This window comes from Ovis aries, chromosome 1, assembly GCF_016772045.2.
Source record: "Ovis aries strain OAR_USU_Benz2616 breed Rambouillet chromosome 1, ARS-UI_Ramb_v3.0, whole genome shotgun sequence".
Taxonomy (NCBI): Eukaryota; Metazoa; Chordata; class Mammalia; order Artiodactyla; family Bovidae; genus Ovis; species Ovis aries.
The window spans coordinates 229,879,517-229,899,067 of NC_056054.1; the positions used below are offsets into that span (position 1 = coordinate 229,879,517).

At 35.1% G+C, this 19,551-nt stretch overlaps 1 protein-coding gene across 6 annotated transcripts in view; it reads right to left on the minus strand.

Annotated features, from left to right (window-relative positions):
• The window catches only part of RSRC1 (arginine and serine rich coiled-coil 1), a 447,819-nt gene that overhangs the window by 181,755 nt on the left and 246,513 nt on the right, over positions 1 to 19,551 (minus strand). For all 6 annotated transcript variants that reach the window (XM_027959008.2, XM_027959006.2, XM_060405403.1 and 3 more), the window contains one exon: positions 14,590 to 14,641. In XM_027959008.2, coding sequence (XP_027814809.2) covers positions 14,590 to 14,641 — 52 coding nt within the window. The remainder of the gene's footprint in view (positions 1 to 14,589; positions 14,642 to 19,551) is intronic.

The window sequence follows — 19,551 nt, forward strand, 5'->3', positions numbered from 1 at the left end:
ATTAAATAGCTGAAATTAAACAGAAAAAAAAAACCAAAAAACACCATCAAGTGATGTTAAGGATGGGGAACAAATGGGACTTTCATACTTTGCAGTGGAAACAAAGAATGGTACACTCACTTTGGAAAACAGTCTGGGATTAAAGTTAGACCTATATTTATTATTAATCAAGGAATTCTACTCTAAGTATTTACTCAAGAGAAATGAAACTATGTGTCCACACAGACTTATATTCAAATGTCCATAAAAGTTTTACTCACAAAAACAAACTGCAAACAATCTCTCTGTCCACCAAGTACTAAATGAATAAGCAAACTGATATAGACATACAATGGAATACTACTCAGCAATAAAAAGAATTAACTGATGCTCACAAAAATATGTACAAATCTAAAAAGCATTATGCCAAGTGAAAGACTAGTGACACAAAAGTCTACATACTGTATGATTCCATTTATATGGCATTTTGAAAATAACAAAACCATAGTGACATAAAGAAGATCAGTGGTTGCTAAAGTCCAAGAAGAGAAGAGAGAATTGACTTCAAAGGTGTAAAAGGAATTTTTTGGAGTAATATGAATGTCCTTTATTAAAAACTTTGGTGGTAGTCACACAACTCTATGTATTTGGCACAACTTATCAAATTTCATACTAAATGGTGGAGGGTAATTTTATGGTGTTTAAATTAAACCTTTTCTACATCTCTTTAGGTTTTCTTCACAGCTACAATTATAAAATAAAGACAAGCCAATTAAAACAAAAACACCTTAATCTCACCACCTAGAAAGAATAATCACCATAAGCATTTTGATGTAAATCAACAAGGTATTTTTCAAAATAATAATGAACTGTTGGTCAAAATTAAAACAAGATCAGAGCCTTCATACTGTTCAGGAAGCTCCATTATTTGAATTCCAAAATAGATCACAAATATATTTTACTTCAATAAATATATTTTGTGCTATGATTCTCCTAGTTGTAAGTGAACATCAGGAATTTCTACCTTGTGATGCCTTTTAGTTGTCATTAATTATTTCCATACTTTTAAAATTTATTTATAATATTTGCAAAAGGTATTTCTAATATATGACTATTTAATTCATAGTTCTTAGATTCTCTAAGGAATGTATTTTCTAGTTTTGCTATCTAAAATTAAAAGAAATTATTTATAAAAATTGAACAAAATCTTAATTTTTATGGGATGATAGAACAATTAAAAATAAGTTAACATTAAATAAATATTAAAAGCTTTTTTGGAAGAGGATTTCTTATCATTAGCTCTTCGTAAATTTAGGGGAAGATGCTGTACTCACACACAAAAAGGACTACTCTATTTAAACAGTTTTTTTTTTTTTTAATGAAAGAAAAAAGAAACCCCAGGGTCTAAAATGTAATGAGTGATCCTATTAGTTCCACCAGACTAAAATCATACAGTCTACGTATGTGGTCTTTTCAGCCACATCTGTCATGAACCATTTTTACATCACAAAATGCAAAATACTGAGCACTGATTTACTAGTTGAGACCTGGGAAAGTATCCATCATTTGATTTCCCTGAAAAGAAAATTTGCTTACAGGAAGACAGGCGAAAGTTCTTTGCAAATCACACTCAGAAATTACATATTTTAGAACCAAATCTTAATATAATTCAAGCAAAAAGAAAAAAACAAACAATGAAGTAAAAGATTAAATAAAATGGAAAATGAAATCTCAATCATGACTTTCTTAAAATCCAAATATTTTGCTAGGCTAGGAAACATGGATCAATTATTTAAAATATTTATAATACATGAAAATGAATAAACATGCTTTCCACATAGTAGATGCTCAATAAATGGCATTCTTCTTTAAATACTTCGTGAAATATACCTTTATTGAGCAATTTTGTATACTGATCTGATATTCCTATTTTCAAAGCTCTCAGAGATAAACAGAATTTAAGTGGAACTAAAATGAAATTTTTACTTAACCTATAATGTACAGTATAAAAGTTTTAAATTAATTATTTCTTTGAATTATCTGAAATCTATTAATGACTTTTTGGGTAATTTTTTTATATAATGTTATTTACTCCTATAAAAACAGACCTATAATTTCCCTTATGGGAAAATTTTGGTTAACATTTCAAATTTTTAATGGCTTAAATTAAATATTAAAGGGTGCTTAATTACAGAAAAAGAAAACTCACACATAATTCTGTTAGGTAGATTATTTACCAGGATTCTAAAACCACTGAAAAAGAAACTGCATACTTGATATACAAGCAAACATCCAAATGTTATACATTTGTCAGTCTTTCAATAATGAAGTCTGGGGAAAAATAAATTCACAGACACCCAAGTGAATTGGCAACTGTAAGTGACAGAAGCCCTTCTAAATCCTCTGTTTACACTGGGGATTAGTGGAGTAGATTTTGAGTTGCAAACTGAACAGTCCATGGTCAAGGGAACCTGCTCCCTGTCAGCCCGCAGGGCATAAGGACAAAGCACGGTCCTGGTAGGAAGTGACCCATAAACATATTCCTACCCAGGATTTATACAAAGCCAGTCTGCCTCACAGAAACTCCATATGACCATTAACTGGCCTGCAAGGCCTGCCAGGAGGCCTAATTACAGGTCTACAGAGCCCAATAACAAAAGCTGAAGGGCTTTAGCCTAGGGATGATCTGCTTTATACTGACTTGAGAGAGTCCATATAGAGAACCCAAAAGAAAGAGTTTTAGCTTTAAAATTCTCCTCAGAGACCCAGCATTGTACTCGAGTCTAGAAAGCCCACATGCAACATACTTCAGCTAGGCTTAAACATACCACTTTCTCAAAATTAACATTCAACTACTGTCTGCTTAACATCTGCTCAAACATGGCAAGTTGCTGTGATATTGTTAGACTCTAACTGATAGCTTTCTTCTTATTAAATATTATTAGGGATAAATAATGGCCATTCAAATATAAATGTATAATTGATGCTAAAACAAATAATATACTTTTAAAATGCAATTTACTTAATTCTTTTAGGAAGTACTAGTATCATTTTGAATTAACACAAAACTCAAAATCATGCTCATTATTGGAAATTGGGAGTTAACATTATCAATTAGATTTGGCATTAAAGCTATTAAATTTTATGTAGAATTTCTCAAGAAATGTGATTTTGCAGAAACTAATTTGATGAAAAAAGGATTTTAATCAATGCCCAAGTCAATAAAACTATTTAAGGTTTTATACATTTGTTCCTTTTAAAATGCACATGAATTCTTAATCCTTGATAATTTCTTCTAACTATATATATATGCTGGTACAAGGAGAATGCTTGGCTCAATATCTCTTCTTTAATTACCTCATAATGCCATTCTGGTGATGCCATAAAAAAACTATTCCCACTCCTTCTGGCTAATGTTTATGGAATGTTCAGTGATATGTTAACTGTTCTAAACACTTTATTATATTAATTTCTTTAATTTTCATTAAACTCTTATTCCCATTTCTTAAATGAAAAAAAAATGAGGTTCAGCAAGCTTTAACAATTTTCCCATGGCTTTATCAGTAAATAATGGATCTGGGAATAGTACACAGGCTATTTGACTTGAGAATGTGACCATCATTCTATACTGCCTTTCATATAATTGCTAACATTTACTGAATGATTACTACATACCAGGCACTGTCCTAAGTGTTTTGCAAATGTTAACACACTCAAAGTCCATAACAACCCCATTAGTTATGTATTATTAATGTCTCCATTTCATAGAAGAGAAAATAAAGAAGAGCAAAGGGGAAGTGATTTGCTCAAGCTCACAAAGTTAGCTGGTGAATGAAGCTGGATATGAATCTAGACTATCAAGCAGAAGCCTACATGGGGAGAAAAGAAGCCTGAAAACTATTTATACAACATAGAAGTCTTTTAAATCACTTGCTCTGATTTTTAGGTTTACTCTACATGAAAGCCTTTCTCACAATAAATCCATCTATTTCTTGGAGTCAGAGAACAGTGGTCAGAATCCTATGGAGCAAAACCTCTGTTAACTTTATTTTTTTTTTCTAATTTTATTATTATTTTTTTACTTTAAAATATTGTATTGGTTTTGCCATACATCAACATGAATCCACCACAGGTGTACATAAGTTTCCACTCCTGAACCCCCCTCCCACCTCCCTCCCCATACCATCCCTCTGGGTTATCCCAGTGCACCAGCCCCAAGCATCCTGTATCCTGCATCGAACCTAGACCTCTGTTAACTTTAAATAAGGGTGGCAGAATGACTTTCTATGCTTGACAGAAACAGTACAACATTATCATTATCTCGTTTGTAATTCTCAGAACTACAAATATTTAAATCTAGACTGGACTTCAGAGAAGTATTGGAACTTCCAAGATTACATGGTTATGAAGAGAAAGGGTAAGGACTTGGCTTCCAGGTACATAATGGATAATTAACAAAAGAAAATCCAAGGTTAACACACAGAAGAACTGGGATGAAGTGAGGAGCTTTTGGCTTATTCCTAAAAACAACTTTCCTCAATACAGTGTTTGTATGTGTGTAACTCTTCTGTGTTTTATAATACCTAATTAGCTTCTATCATAAGGGTCACTGAAATGCACGTCCATAGTTAGGATGAAGACTAAAACATTGGTAATCATAGATCATTGCCCTCAGTTTTTCAAAGTTATCAGAAATATAGCTACCATGCATGCATGCATGCTAAGTCGCTTCAGTCGTGTCTAACTTTTTGCAACCCTAGGGACTGTAGCCTGCCAGGCTCCTCTGTCCATGGGGTTCTCCAGGTAAGAATACTGGAGAGGGTTGCTATGCCCTCCTTCAGGGGATGTTCCTGACCCAGGGATTGAAACCATGTCTCTTACGTCTCCTACATTGGCAGGTGGGTCTTTACTACTAGGGCCACCTGGGAAGCCCTATAGTTACTGCTGCTGCTGCTGCTGCTAAGTCGCTTCAGTCGTGTCTGACTCTGTGCAACTCCATAGACAGCAGCCCACCAGGCTCCCCCGTCCCTGGGATTCTCCAGGCAAGAACACTGGAGTGGGTTGCCATTTCCTTCTCCAATGCATGAAAGTAAAAAGTGAAAGTGAAGTCGCTCAGTTGTGTCCGACTCCTAGCGACTCCATGGATTGCAGCCTACCAGGCTCCTCTGTCCATGGGATTTGCCAGGCGAGAGTACTAGAGTGGGGTGCCATCGCCTTCTCCGCCTATAGTTACTATAAGCACCCTATAAAGGAAAAGAACTTATTCTGACTAAAACTTTAATCTTTTTGCATTATCAATTAAAAAACAACTGATTTCAGAATCAAAGGCTTGCTTGAGGACTGAAAATATTTTATTGTGAGGTAATTATAGCATTATGTCTAACAAAACAAGATAATGTATTTGGTAATTTTTCTATCACCCTTCTTTCTGCTCAACATAATGAAGGGATTTAATCTATGGACAAAAATAGCTAGAGAGTCAGAAATCACGGGATTTCAGTCCTGGTTTACTCACCTATTAGCTATGTGATCTTCTACAAGTCATTTATTTAAGCTTTCAGGATATTTGTAAAATGGGGTTAATTATCTCTCCATGTAGTGATGTGAGTCAAATGATAAAAGACTTATAAAAGTGCTTTGAAAACTATAAAGCACAATAAAAAGGATTTAAGACATTCAGAAAATAAAATATTACACAGAAATTTTATGATAAAGGCAATTTACCATATATACATTAAAGTAATTTCCATTTCTCTTATAAAATTAGAGATATAATTTTAAAGGTTACAATGTCAATAATTCTATTAAAAGTAAAATATTAATGAGATTTTTTAAAAAATTTATGTCTTAAAACTAATGTTGTGAAAAGTGTCATTTTTTTTTCAGTGATGAAAATATTTCTGTTTTGGAAAAGTCTCTCCTCTAAATTCTCCTTCAGACCTATGAGCATACCTAGCATTAGATGATGTTGTGTTTTTGTGAAAAATAAAATAATGTTTGGAATGGTGCTAACAAGTCAAACAACATTGACAGCAAAAGAGATTGAGACATATTGAGGTAAACTCATTATCTTCCTTCTTCCTCCACATGATTATGTGGGATAATCATGTTTCATTATCTCTTCTGTCATGTAGTACCTTAGAGTTTAAGATTAAAAAGTTAGATTATTGCCATGTATCTTCTACTTTTGAAACCAGGGAACTTCTTAAAATATTTATTTAAAATCCACCAAACAATGGTTTAAATGAGCATACCAGCATCCAAAAGCTTCAGTTATTCAGAACGTTATTTCACAATAAGTAATACACCAAAGATTAATAGCTGGAATTCTATTTGGTATAGTACCACTCACTACAGGCATTGTTAGAACTCCTGGGAAAGAGTCAGAAGTTTTAGACGTAGTTCCTGACCTTCAAATGTTTTATTTCATGGGGAAAATAAGTCCAATACTCATGAAACAAATATTAGTATCAGCAGTATGTGAGTAAATATCAATATGAATGGTGTGCACAGATAAAGAGAAAAAGAATTCAAAGGAGAACAGAAAGATTACGTGCTGAAATGGTCTGGGAAGTCATGTGGAAATGTTATTTGAGATGAATACTGAAGTGCTTAGAGATGGGAAGAGGAAGAAGAAAGAGATTTCTGGAGGAGGAAAAATCACAAGCAAAAATTTCCAGGTAGAAAAGAACATGAGTAACTTGAAGAATAATGAGAAGTATAAAGATGAATTCTAAGAAAAATGTTTGAAAAGTCTGTGAATCCACCATACAGAACCTTGGGACCTTAAATAGGAAGTGTAAAATTGATCTTATAAGCAACTGGAGCTAGTGAATAATTTTGAGCAAAGGAGCAGCATGACCAAGTGGTAGATGAGCAAGCATTACCTAGCAATGGCACTCACAAGAAGCAAAAAAGAAGTAAAAATTTTCTGCTGGCGACCACTTACCAGACTCTGGGCTAGGTACTTCACTTATAATAATTATCTTCACAACAACCCTATATGGTAGTTATCATCTCCCCCCTTTACAGACTAGGAAATAATGGTGCAGAGAAATTTTCAAATCTATACATTTTCAAACACGTAACTTAAATATGCTACACAGTCTAGTTGAGACAAGGAGGTGGGGCTTTTATACTGTTGGTGAGGATGTAACTTTTCAGCTGCCATGGAAAAATTTGGTGGATTTACAAACATTAGACAAAGAATTACCAAATGACCTCACATAATCACTCTCCTAGGTGTATACCACTCAAATTCCAAACGGGTACTTGGACAAGTACATGCATATGCTTTATTGTTCACAATAGCCAAAAGGTAGAATAAAACCCCATGTCCATCAATATATGAATGGATAAATGAATGGTATATATAACATTTGTTTATTATTCAGCCATGGAAAGGAATAAAATACTGACACATGCTACAACATGGATATACCTCCAAAACATTATGCTAAATAAAAGAGGCTAGACATACAAGGTCAAACACTGTATGATTCTATTTATATGAAATGTTCAGAATAGAAAAATCCATAGAGATAGAGGGCAGGTTGGCAATTGCAAGGAGCTGGGGCTAACAAAAGTGGAGAAAAACTGTCTATTACGTGAGTGGTTTTTCTTAGGAAATGTTTTTAAATTAGGAGATTATATAGCTTTGTGAATGTATTTAATGCCATTGAATTGGCAATTTAAACAAATTATATTTAATTTTATATGATGTGAAATTCTTTTCAATAAATTATTTTTTAGAAGTAAGAACTACAGTGAACTAGAAAATAGGCACAACAGCCATACTACATTAAAAAAAAAACCTGTTTTGGCTAAATAAACACTGGACTACTCACAGAATGAGTGAGTAGTAGAAACAGGCCTGGAACACTTCCATTATCCACCACCCTCTCTCTAAAGAAGCAACAGAATTGAAGCAAGAGACCAGTTAGGAGGTAACGATTAAGCTTTGGGTAGACTGTTTGGTGTCTAGACTAAGCAGTTGGGAGTGGGAAAGATATCTTAATAAACCAATCTTAATGAAGAAGAGAATGTAAAACAATTTTTAAAATGAAAGAAAGAAATAATGGCTAAGAGGATTTTTAATTGGATTTACTCAGTATCACAGAGTAAATCATTAGCTGAAGTTATAATTTAAAGATTCAATCTTACCAATTTATATAGTTTTATAAGCTTTTGTGTACTACTGCATTTGAAAAACCAAAACAAGAAGAAAACTCCTTAGATGTAACTTTAACTTCACATCACCTTCAAATTAAAAGTTAAAGAGACATGAAACTTAATTTCAATTGCATTTTAGCTATGAATATGACAAAAGAGTCTACCTAAATCTGAAGATTCAGCATGGCAAAGGATAAAAATGTTAACAGTTTAGTACATACAAAATATGATCATAACAACTATAATAAAATCTCTGACTTCAAATTTATGTTTGGTACAACACACACAACACCTGTGTGACTATTATGATTATATTTTAATTAATGTTCTTTTCACGTTCATCTCGTGCTCAGTCGCTCAGTGTCCAACTCTTTGCAACGCTATGGACCATAGGCCACCATGCTCCTCCATTCACAGGATTTCCCAGGCAAGCATACCAGAGTGGGTTGTCATTTCCTTCTCCAGGGGCTCTTCCTGACCCAGGAACTGAATCCATGTCTCCTCTGTTTCCTGCATTGGCAAGTGGATTCTTTACAACTGAACCACCTAGGAAGTCTGAATGCTGTTCTACTCGTACACGTCTTTCAAAATCATACCACTAATAATTATTGCCAAATGTTCTAAATATATTTTAAATCCAAAACAAGATCATTATTACTATTCATTAATAAATCAATAACAATGCAATGGTTATATATTCAACTTTCTTTTGATACCCACAATTAGAGTAAAAGACTTAGCAAGATTTCTACATATGAACCCTATCTAGGAGATTATGTTAACTATAACGCTGAAATAAATCCTGGCTCAAGAATCTAGCATACAGCCTCAAGTTCTTCCTGATATCCAATTTTAAGGCCCCAAAGTCGAGGGTGTTTTCCATGGAAACTCAAGTAAACTCCAATAAGAGAGAATGGGAGCTACCAGGCTTTGCTATCCAGCTATCTCAGTCTTAGGACTAGGCTAGACTTTTCTACAAGTCTTACTAGACTGAGCTCAAGTTCTTCTTATTCCCTCCTACATTATTAATATATTGATTTTTAATTCAATGAACTCCTTAATTCACCACTGAAACAGTTATCTAGAACTTTGATGTTATGTTCTATATCAACTTAGTGCTCTCCTATCCATCCATCTGCTTCCCCTCTCCAAGGTTACAAGTTGTCATTAATAATGGTAATGGATGTTTTTCAAAGAAGTATATTAATATGTTATTTCATGTTATAAACCAACACAGTCATAGACCTGGCATTAAATACCAAAATCTGGTAAAATTGTTTCTTAAGCAGTATGAAAAGTAGAATAATCCTTTTGTAAAACAATTTAGCAAAAACGTATAAAAAGCCACTCTAAATATTATTAATAATAGCCTCTAACTTCATATTCATTTCTATAGCAATCAGTTCCAAAAAAGTAATCTAAAATATGAAAAACAAAATTTGTAACAGGATATACATCACAGTGTTATGGATAAGAGGTAAAGTAGAGACAACATAAATGTTCAATAAGAAGAAAATGATTAATAAATAATGCTACATCTAGCTAAGGTCTGTCCTTTGCCTATAGGGGCTAATGTAAGTTTTTTAATTTGAAAACTGTCATAATATTTTGAGTGTTTGTCAAATTATAGAACCTCACTTTTTATTCTTAATAGAATTTAGAATGTTAAATTAAAAAAATGAGAGATGAAAGCAGGGACCGATATAAGCAAGTTATATACTGAGGTTTGTATTGTCAGATCTGTTTTATAATATGCTTCAAAGTCATATTTAAAGATAAAGAAAATGTGTAAAACTATCAAATAAAATTCTATATTACTTGTGTTAATAGAAAGAAGTATTTTCTGGACCAAGCAGCATAAATATTTTCCTTTAAAATGAGAGTTTCTTCATACCCAAATTATGAACTGGAAATATTTCTCCAAAGCAAAATGCAAATAAAGAATAAACATATAATATATAAATAATAGAGAATCATATTAACTAGCTCTATCCTATAGTATATATATGAGAGTCAAAGTTTAAAAAACTAATAATGTTTTTTGTATTTTTTAAATTGCAAAATTTTAATGTATCATGTTTTCTATATAATGAAAGATAAAATGAGTAAGATCAATACATAAAAATAAGTGATTTTTCAAATAATATGAAGTGGTATAGAAATTCATAGTCTAAATATTCATTTTTACATGGTAAATTACTTCAATTAGTGATTTATGAAGTCAGTATATCATTTATACTGGCGTTCCCAAATTTTAGACAGTGGACACTTTAGCTGAGAATACAAGGAGCTAATGCAAGAAATCTTTGAATTAATATGCACATATGTATTTTCTCAATGAATGATGAAAATATAACTACTATCATTTGTTAGTCTGAAATTACTTTTGACGTTAAAACAGAATTCTCATTTCCATTTGGAGACTATGAACTCTATAGATGTATAAAAAGTAAAAAACTTTAAGAAATATGAAAAAATATATATATACTACTTTAGTTATATTATTCTAACCTTATCTCACTCTTGATCTTAACAACTTATTATTTAAATGTAACATTTTTTTAAAGAGCACATTAAGACTACAAATTAATCTATCAGTACCTGCAAAAGATAACATGAATCTTTTTATCTTTAAAAAGGTGAAGTATTTAGTGTCTACATGAATCTGTGTATTATAAAATCAAAGTAATCTAAAATCAAATTATTGTGCAACTGAGATACTAAAACACACAAGATGTTCAGATTAGATGGTATCCAGGCTAGTCCAATGAGCTAGTCCAATGTAACTGGAGGATTTCAGAACCCAAGAAAATAAAGTTTGTCATAGTTTCCATCATTTCCCCATCGTTTGCCATGAAGTGACAGGACCAGATACCATGATTTTAGTTTTTTGAATGTTGAATTTTAAGCCAGCTTTTTCACACTCCTCCTTCACTTTCATCAAGAGGCTCTTTAGTTCCTCTTTGCCTTCTGCCATAACAGTGGTGTCGTCTGCATATCTGAGGTCATTGATACTTCTCCTGGCTTGTGCTTCATCCAGCCCGGCATTTTGCATGATGCACTCTGCATATAAGTCAAATAAGTAGGGTGACAATATACAGCCTTGACGTACTCCTTTCCCAATTTGGAACCAGTCTGTTGTTTTATGTCTGGTTCTAACTGTTGCTTCTTGACGTCCACACAGATTCCTCAGGAGGCGGGTAAGGCGGTCTGGTATTCCCATCTCTTTAAGAATTTTCCACAGTTTATTGTGATCTACACGCTCAAAGGTTTTGGTGTAGTCAATAAAGCAGAAGTAGATGTTTTTCTGGAACTCTTGCTTTATTATTATTATTATTTTTTTTTTTACTTTACAATATTGTATTGGTTTTGCCACACATCAACATGAATCTTCCAAGGGTGTACATGTGTTCCCAATCCCGAACCCCCCTTCCACCTCCCGCCTCACTCCATCCCTCCAGGTCATCCCAGTGCACCAGCCCCAAGCATCCTGCACCCTGTATCGAACCTAGACTGGTGATTCATTTCTTATATGATATTATACATGTTTCAATGCCATTCTTCCAAATCATCCCACCCTCGCCCTCTCCCACAGAGTCCAAAAGACTACTATACATCTGTGTCTTTTTTGCTGTCTCGCATACAGGGTTATCATTACCATCTTTCTAAATTCCATATATATGCATTAGTATACTGTATTGGTGTTTTTCTTTCTAGCTTACTTCACTCTATATAATTGGCTCCACTTTCATCCACCTCATTAGAACTGATTCAAATGTATTCTTTGTAACGGCTGAGTAATACTCCATTGTATATATGTACCACAGCTTTCTTATCCATTCTTCTGCTGATAGACATCTAGGTTGCTCCCATGTCCTGGCTATTATAAACAGTGCTGCAATGAACACTGGGGTACACGTGTCTCTTTCAATTCTGGTTGGATTCCTGACCTGTATACAGGTTTCTCAAGAGGCAAGTCAGGTGGTCTGGTATTCCCATCTCTTTCAGAATTTTCCACAGTTTATTGTGATCCACACAAAGGCTTTGGCATAGTCAATAAAGCAGAAATAGATGTTCTTCTGGAACTCTCTTGCTTTTTTGATGATCCAACAGATGTTGGCAATTTGATCTCTGGTTCCTCTGCCTTTTCTAAATTCAGCTTGAACATCTGGAAGTGTTTGGTTCATGTACTATTGAAGCCTCACCTAGAGAATTTTGAGCATTACTTGGCTAGCCTGTGAGATGAGTACAATTGTGTGGTAGTTTGAGCATTCTTTGGCATTGCATTTCTTTGGAATTGGAATGAAGGCTGACTTTTCCCATCCTATGGCCACTGCTGAGTTTTCCCAATTTGCTGGCATATTGATTGAGTGCAGCACTTTCACAGCATCATCTTTCAGGATTTGAAGTAGCTCAACTGGAATTCCATCAACTCCACTAGCTTTGTTCATAGTGATGCTTCCTAAGGCCCACTTGACTTTGCATTCTAGGATGTCTGGCTCTAGGTGAGTGATCACACCACTGTAGTTATCTGGGTCATGAAGATCTTTTTTGTATAGCTCTTCAGTGTATTCTTGCCACCTCTTCTTAATATCTTCTGCTTCTGTTAGGTTCATACCATTTCTATCCTTTATTGTGCCCATCTTCACATGAAATGTTTCCTTGGTATCTCTAATATTCTTAAAGATGTCTCTGGTCTTTCCTATTCTATCCTTTTCCTCTATTTTTTCACATTGGGCACTGAGGAAGGCTTTCCTTATCTTTCCTTGTTATTTTCTGGAACTGTACATTCAGATGGGTATAGCTTTCCTTTTCTCCTTTGCCTTTTGTTTCTCTTCTCTCAGCTATTTGTAAGGCCTCCTCAGACAACCATTTTTCCTCTTTTGCATTTCTTTTTCTTGGGGATGGTCTTGATCACTGCCTCCTGTTCAATGTCACTAACCTCCGTCCATAGTCCTTCAGGGACTCTATCTATCAGATTTTTTCCCTTGAATCTGTCAGTCACTTCCACTGTATAATTGTAAGGGATCTGACCTAGTGGTTTTCCCTACTTTCTTAAATTTAAGCCTGAATTTTGCAATAAGGAATTCATGATCTGAGCCACAGTCAGCTTCTGGTCTTGTTTTTGCTGACTGTATAGAGTTTCTCCATCTTTGGCTGCAAAGAATATAATCAATGTGATTTCGGTATTGACCATTCGGTCTCCAAAATCACCACAGATAGTGACTTCAGCTGTGAAATGAAAAGGTGCTTGCTCCTTGGAAGGAAAGCTCTGACCAACCTAGACAGCATATTAAAAAGAAGAGACATTACTTTGCCAACAAAGGTCCATCTAGTCAAAGCTATGGTTTATCCTGTAGTCATGTATGGATGTGAGAATTGGACAATAAAGAAAGCTGAGCACTGAAGAATTGATGCTTTTGAACTGTGGTGTTGGAGAAGACTCTTGAGAGTCCCTTGGACTGCAAGGAGATCCAACCGATCAATCCTAAAGGAAATCAGTCCTGAATATTCATTGGAAGGACTCATGCTGAAGCTGAAACGCTAATACTTTAGCCATCTGATGTGAAGAACTGACTCACTGGAAAAGCTCCTGATGCTGGGAAAGATCGAAGGCAGGAGGAGAAGGGGACGACAGAGGATGAGACAACTGGATGGCATCACCGACTAGATGGACATGAGTTTGAGCACTCTCCGGGAGTTGGTGATGGACAGGGAAACCTGGCGTGCTGCAGTCCATGGAATTGCAAAGAGTCGGACACAACTAAGTAACTGAACTGAACTGAACTGGAGGATTATTAAATGACATTTATCTCAATTCCTTTAGAATTAAACCTTGATCTAAATCTCACTTTATACAACAATTAAATCAAAATAGATCACATTCTCAAATCTAAAATGTAAAAGTATAAAATTTTTCTTAAACATGCCACTAAAAGAATAGTCCATAAAAAACAAAAATCAATAAACTAGATCTCATTAAAATTAAAACTAAAATTGTAGCAATATTATAAATAAGGACATAAAGAACCATTACACTGCAGCAATATATATTTGAGGTTAAAATATGACCACACATGGGACTTCCCCAGTGGCACAGTGGTAAAAGAATCTGCTTGCAATTGAGAAGACACAGGATACACAGGTTTGATCCCTGGGTCAGGAAGATCCCCTGGAAGAGGACATGGCAACTCACTCCAGTATTCATGCCTGGAAAATCCTAAGGACAGAGAAGCCTGGCAGACTACAGTCCTCACGGCTGCAAAGAATCAGACACGACTGAAGCAACTAAGCATGCACGCACACATGGCCATACATAGATGTCATAAATTGTGAGGCTATATGAAAATAGGTAGTTTGCTCTTTGATCCACCTGTAAGAATGCTAGGACTTATTTCACATTTTTTCATTCAAATATAATTAATTATTTACACTTACCAGCAGCTTCTAAAACCAACTGCAGTCTTGCTTTGGCCTGTTCAGCTGGTGGCTAAAAAGAAACCATAAAAAACATATATAAGTCAATTTTAACAGAGCTTTAAATTAATGTATTATGTGAGTATCAGAAAATTTAGTGAACTTTATCATAATCTGTCAGGGGACATTCAACTTTAAGGGATCCAATATGTTATTCTCTTCTTTTGTGTGCAGTTTCTCTAGGACTCTCTATTCCTTATCAGTTCCTGGAAAACAGGAATGAGCAGAGCTGCATGCAGTTCTCAGGACTGAGATCATGAGAAAGGGCACCTGCTTGGATTCCTTTTAGTGACTCCCCTCAGTGACCTTTTACCTACAGGTAATCTATTCAGTTATGCCCCTCTTACTCAGGATATGGAATGCTTTCTGGCCCTTTAAAGATTGTTATTCGCTTGGCTTTGTTTTTGCTCAATTTTTTTTACTGCCTAAAGCTGCCTTGTATGAAGATATATAAATGTGTGTTTCTGCAAATAAAGCACCCTTGTTTCATTCAAGACTTAGGTCCCCTGCGTTCCTCTTCTCATCAACTCCAGTCCCCAGGTCCCAGTCTACAAAGACCGTGACAATAATCAGTATTAATATCAACCCACATCTTAACAAAATTCCATCACAGCAGCTCTACCAATCTACTTTCTCACTCTAGTAATCGAATCACACTTTTCATTATTATGAAGATTATTACTTTTCATAATAATGAAAAGTGTGAAAAATGAAGTTCTTTTTTTTTTTTTTTTACTGGAACAGGTTTTATCTACTACCCAACTTGTACAGTCAGCAAGAGGCAAAAGAAAGGCAATTTAATAATGAGGCAAAATCAACACATTTAACAACATACTCTCAAATTGTGTTATTTCTTTACATATGGAAACATGCAAAATGACCCATATAAATATCAACTTAAAGTCCAATACCTTAGGTAAATATCATATCCTAAAACCAAATATTTCCTGCTTTCTGCACAGTATTTGAAAGGAGTAATTGTGATAAAGGTAAGAAACAATGTGAATTACTGCTATCAGTTCCCATTAATGTTCTTAAAATTATTCTCTCAATGAACTTTGATTCAATACAGATGATAATATTGAAAATACTTTCCTACCAGTGACCTTATTCTGAGATTTTCGGATAATATATATTGATGGTATGCAAACTATCACGTGGATTGTATCAAGCTTATGATTTTTATGAAAGATCTGTTAAAAACTGAAATACTTAAGACTTACAATAAGTTTCTGAATAATTTCATGTTTATATAGGATACCATCATTTGAGAATTAATATTTTCCAAGATATATTTGAATGTTTTGCAATTTGTGGAAAAACAGCCTGAAAATAATTATATAACTGGATATAGAAAGGAGATGTTATGCTCAGAAAGGTGTAAGAATTTGAATGGTGCTTCTGAATAAACTATAAGACAAATGATGGGAAAGTGGTAGATGCATCAGGAAAGAAGACAGGGATAACCTTTTATATCATGGGAGAGGGAGCAAATTATGGTCTAAACCTGATTTTGTAAACAACTTTTACTGAAACACAGACATGCTCATTTGTTTATGTATTGTCTATAGTTGCTTTCGTGCTCAACTCAACGGCAGCAGAGTCAATTGTTTGTGGTAGGAAACTTATGGCCAGCAAAGTCTAAAATATTTACTACCTAGATCTGCAAGGAAAAATCTGTTGACTTCTGCCATATAAGCTGGATAGACTTGGGAGAATTTGAAACAGTGGGGTGATGAGATGAGATCTGCACTCTGATACATCACTCTAGAAATATATTTGAGGATGAACTGAAAAGAACAAAACAGAAGGCAAGGAGTTCAGTTAGGGAGCAATTAAAGAAATGCAGGTGAGAGATGATGAGGGCCTGGGGTGGTGCAGGAGTAGTAAGGTTGGACAAGAAAAACTAGATTTGAGAAAAATTTAACTGGCAACATGAAAGGACTGATTGAAAATGAGAGAAGGAGCTGACAAACAAAAAGGATATTTTATATATATGTCTGTAGAAAAAAAGACATGTAAGTGTGTTTTATGAAGTTACAAAACATATCTACTGAATATGATCTCTGCAACAGTTATAAAGGAAACTGCCTATATGAGTCAAGCAATTAACACAAACATTTATAATGATGACAACAATTTCACAACGTCTCATATCACTTTGAGGGAACAGAGTAAATGTGCAGAACTGTGGAGCCCATGGCCCAGCTAAACAAAGCTGCTGGAACTCAGCAACAACTCGCTGTTAGGCAGAAATGTAAGTCTAGGGTCATAAAATTTCTTGATTTTTCCTGAGACTTTAAGTCACCTAAAAGACAAATAGTGCGTGGAACAAACAGTTCTTCTCAGAACCAGATTCAATCCACAAACAGTCTGTGACCTCTGCCATCTACTTAATAGACACGGTAGAAACAAGATACTTTGTGCATCATGAAATAACTAGAATGGCAAGAAGGAAATGATGTTCTGACTAGCAGGTCACAGAATTATGAAGTATACATTTCAGAGTATCCTGGTAACCAGTGACCTTTGATAGAAAAAGGCGAGACCCTGTATTGGTTAAGGTTTATTTCATGGAAAAATTATAGGTTTTTCATAAGGAGAGACTAACAAATAAATATTTCAGACAAATATATAAAGTGATGAGAACCAACATCCAATAAAATATTAACAATATTGTTAAAGTCTCTGAACCCACAAAATTCCACTCCATAGCAGCTCTCCCTCTCCCCTACTTAAGACTACTCTCTTAAAAACATGGTGATTATCATCCGTAGAGAGTCTTGATGGTTGATGCTCAAGGCAAAACACTTGTTAAAACATATTTGTATTTATTAATTTCTTTAACAATCTATAATATAGAATTAATATTTCAAAGATAAAGAAAACCAGGGAATAAGAGTTGTTTACTAACTTGCTTTTACTAGTAAATGACAGATTGAAATGAAGACCTACTGACTCCAGATCTCAGGATTCTTCTAATTACTAGGATATTCATCAAGTCAAAGCAATTAATTTCACATAGAAAATAAGAAGGATAGACTTTGTTTTCCAGTCTTTATAATTTAATTTTGGTAATATTTTGTTTATCTAAAATTGGTGAATGGTACTATTGTTATTCAGAGCTAGAAAAGAAACTTTCCTGCCAGACTACTCTGTCCATGGGATACTCCAGGCACTAATACGGGAGTGTGTTTCCATGCCCTCCTCCAGTGGATCTTCCCAACCCAGGGATCAACCCTGCATCTCTTACGTCTCCTATACTGGAAGGCAGACTGTTTACCACTAGAGCCCCCTGAAAGTGAAAGTCCGACTCTTCGTGACCCCATGGACTGTATAGTCTATGGAATTCTCCTGGCCAGAATACTGGACTGGGTAGCCTTTCCCTTCTCCAGGGGATCTTCCCAACCCAGGGATTCAGCCAGAGTCTCGTGCATTGCAGGTGGATTCTTTACCAACTGAGCTACCTGGGAAACCACCTCAGTTCAGTTCAGTTCAGTCGCTCAGTCATGTCCGAATCTTTGCGACCCCATGAATCGCAGCAAGTCAGGCCTCCCTGTCCATCACCAACACCCGGAGTTCACTTAAACTCACGTCCATCGAGTCAGTGATGCCAGGCAGCCATCTCATCCTCTGTCGTGCCCTTTTCCTCCTGCCCCCAATCCCTCCCAGAATCAGAGTCTTTTCCAATGAGTCAACTCTTCACATGACGTGGCCAAAGTACTGAAGTTTCAGCTTTAGCATCATTCCTTCCAAAGAGCACCCAGAACTGATCATATTTGGAATGGACTGGTTGGATCTCCTTGCAGTCCAAGGGACTCTCAGGAGTCTTCTCCAACACCACAGTTCAAAAGCATAATTCTTCGGTGCTCAGCCTTCTTTACAGTCCAACTCTCACATCCATACATGACCACTGGAAAAACCATAGCCTTGACTAGATGGACCTTTGTTGGCAAAGTAATGTCTCTGCTTTTCAACATGCTCTCTAGGTTGGTCATAACTTTCCTTCCAAGGAGTAAGTGTCTTTTAATTTCATGGCTGCAGTCACCATCTGCAGTGATTTGGAGCCCCCCAAAATAAAGCCTGACACTGTTTCCACTGTTTTCCCATCTATTTGCCATGAAGTGATGGGACCAGATGCCATGATCTTAGTTTTCTGAATGTTGAGCTTTAAGCCAACTTTTTCAGTCTCCACTTTCACTTTCGTCAAGAGGCTTTTTAGTTCCTCTTCACTTTCTGCCATAAGGGTAGTGTCACCTGCATATCTGAGGTTATTGATATTTCTCCCAGCAATCTGAAAGATGATGCTGTGAAAGTGTTGCACTCAATATGCCAGCAAATTTGGAAAACTTAGCAGTGGCCACAGGACTGCAAAAGGTCAGTTTTCATTCCAATTCCAAAGAAAGGCAATGCCAAAGAATGCTCAAACTACTGCACAATTGCACTCATCTCACACGCTAGTAAAGTATGCTCAAAATTCTCCAAGCCAGGCTTCAGCAATACGTGAACTGTGAAATTCCAGATGTTCAAGCTGGTTTTAGAAAAGGTAGAGGAACCAGAGATCAAATTGACGACATCCTTTGGATCATTGATAAAGCCAGAGAGTTCCAGAAAAACATCTATTTCTGCTTTATTGACTGTGCCAAAGCCTTTGACTGTGTGGATCACAATAAACTGTGTAAAATTCTGTAAGAGATGGGAATACCAGACCACATGACCTGACTCTTGGGAAGTCCTAAGTAAGTAAGAAACTAGAATCAAATACAAACATTTGGAATACAGCAGTTTCTCATTATAAGAAGTATAAAATGAAGACAAATTTAAGAACACAATGTCAAAATTATATTGCATGAAGCAAATTTACAGAGAAAAAAATTGTATCCTGTTGAAAGATAATATTCCTTAAATCAAAATGAATAATAC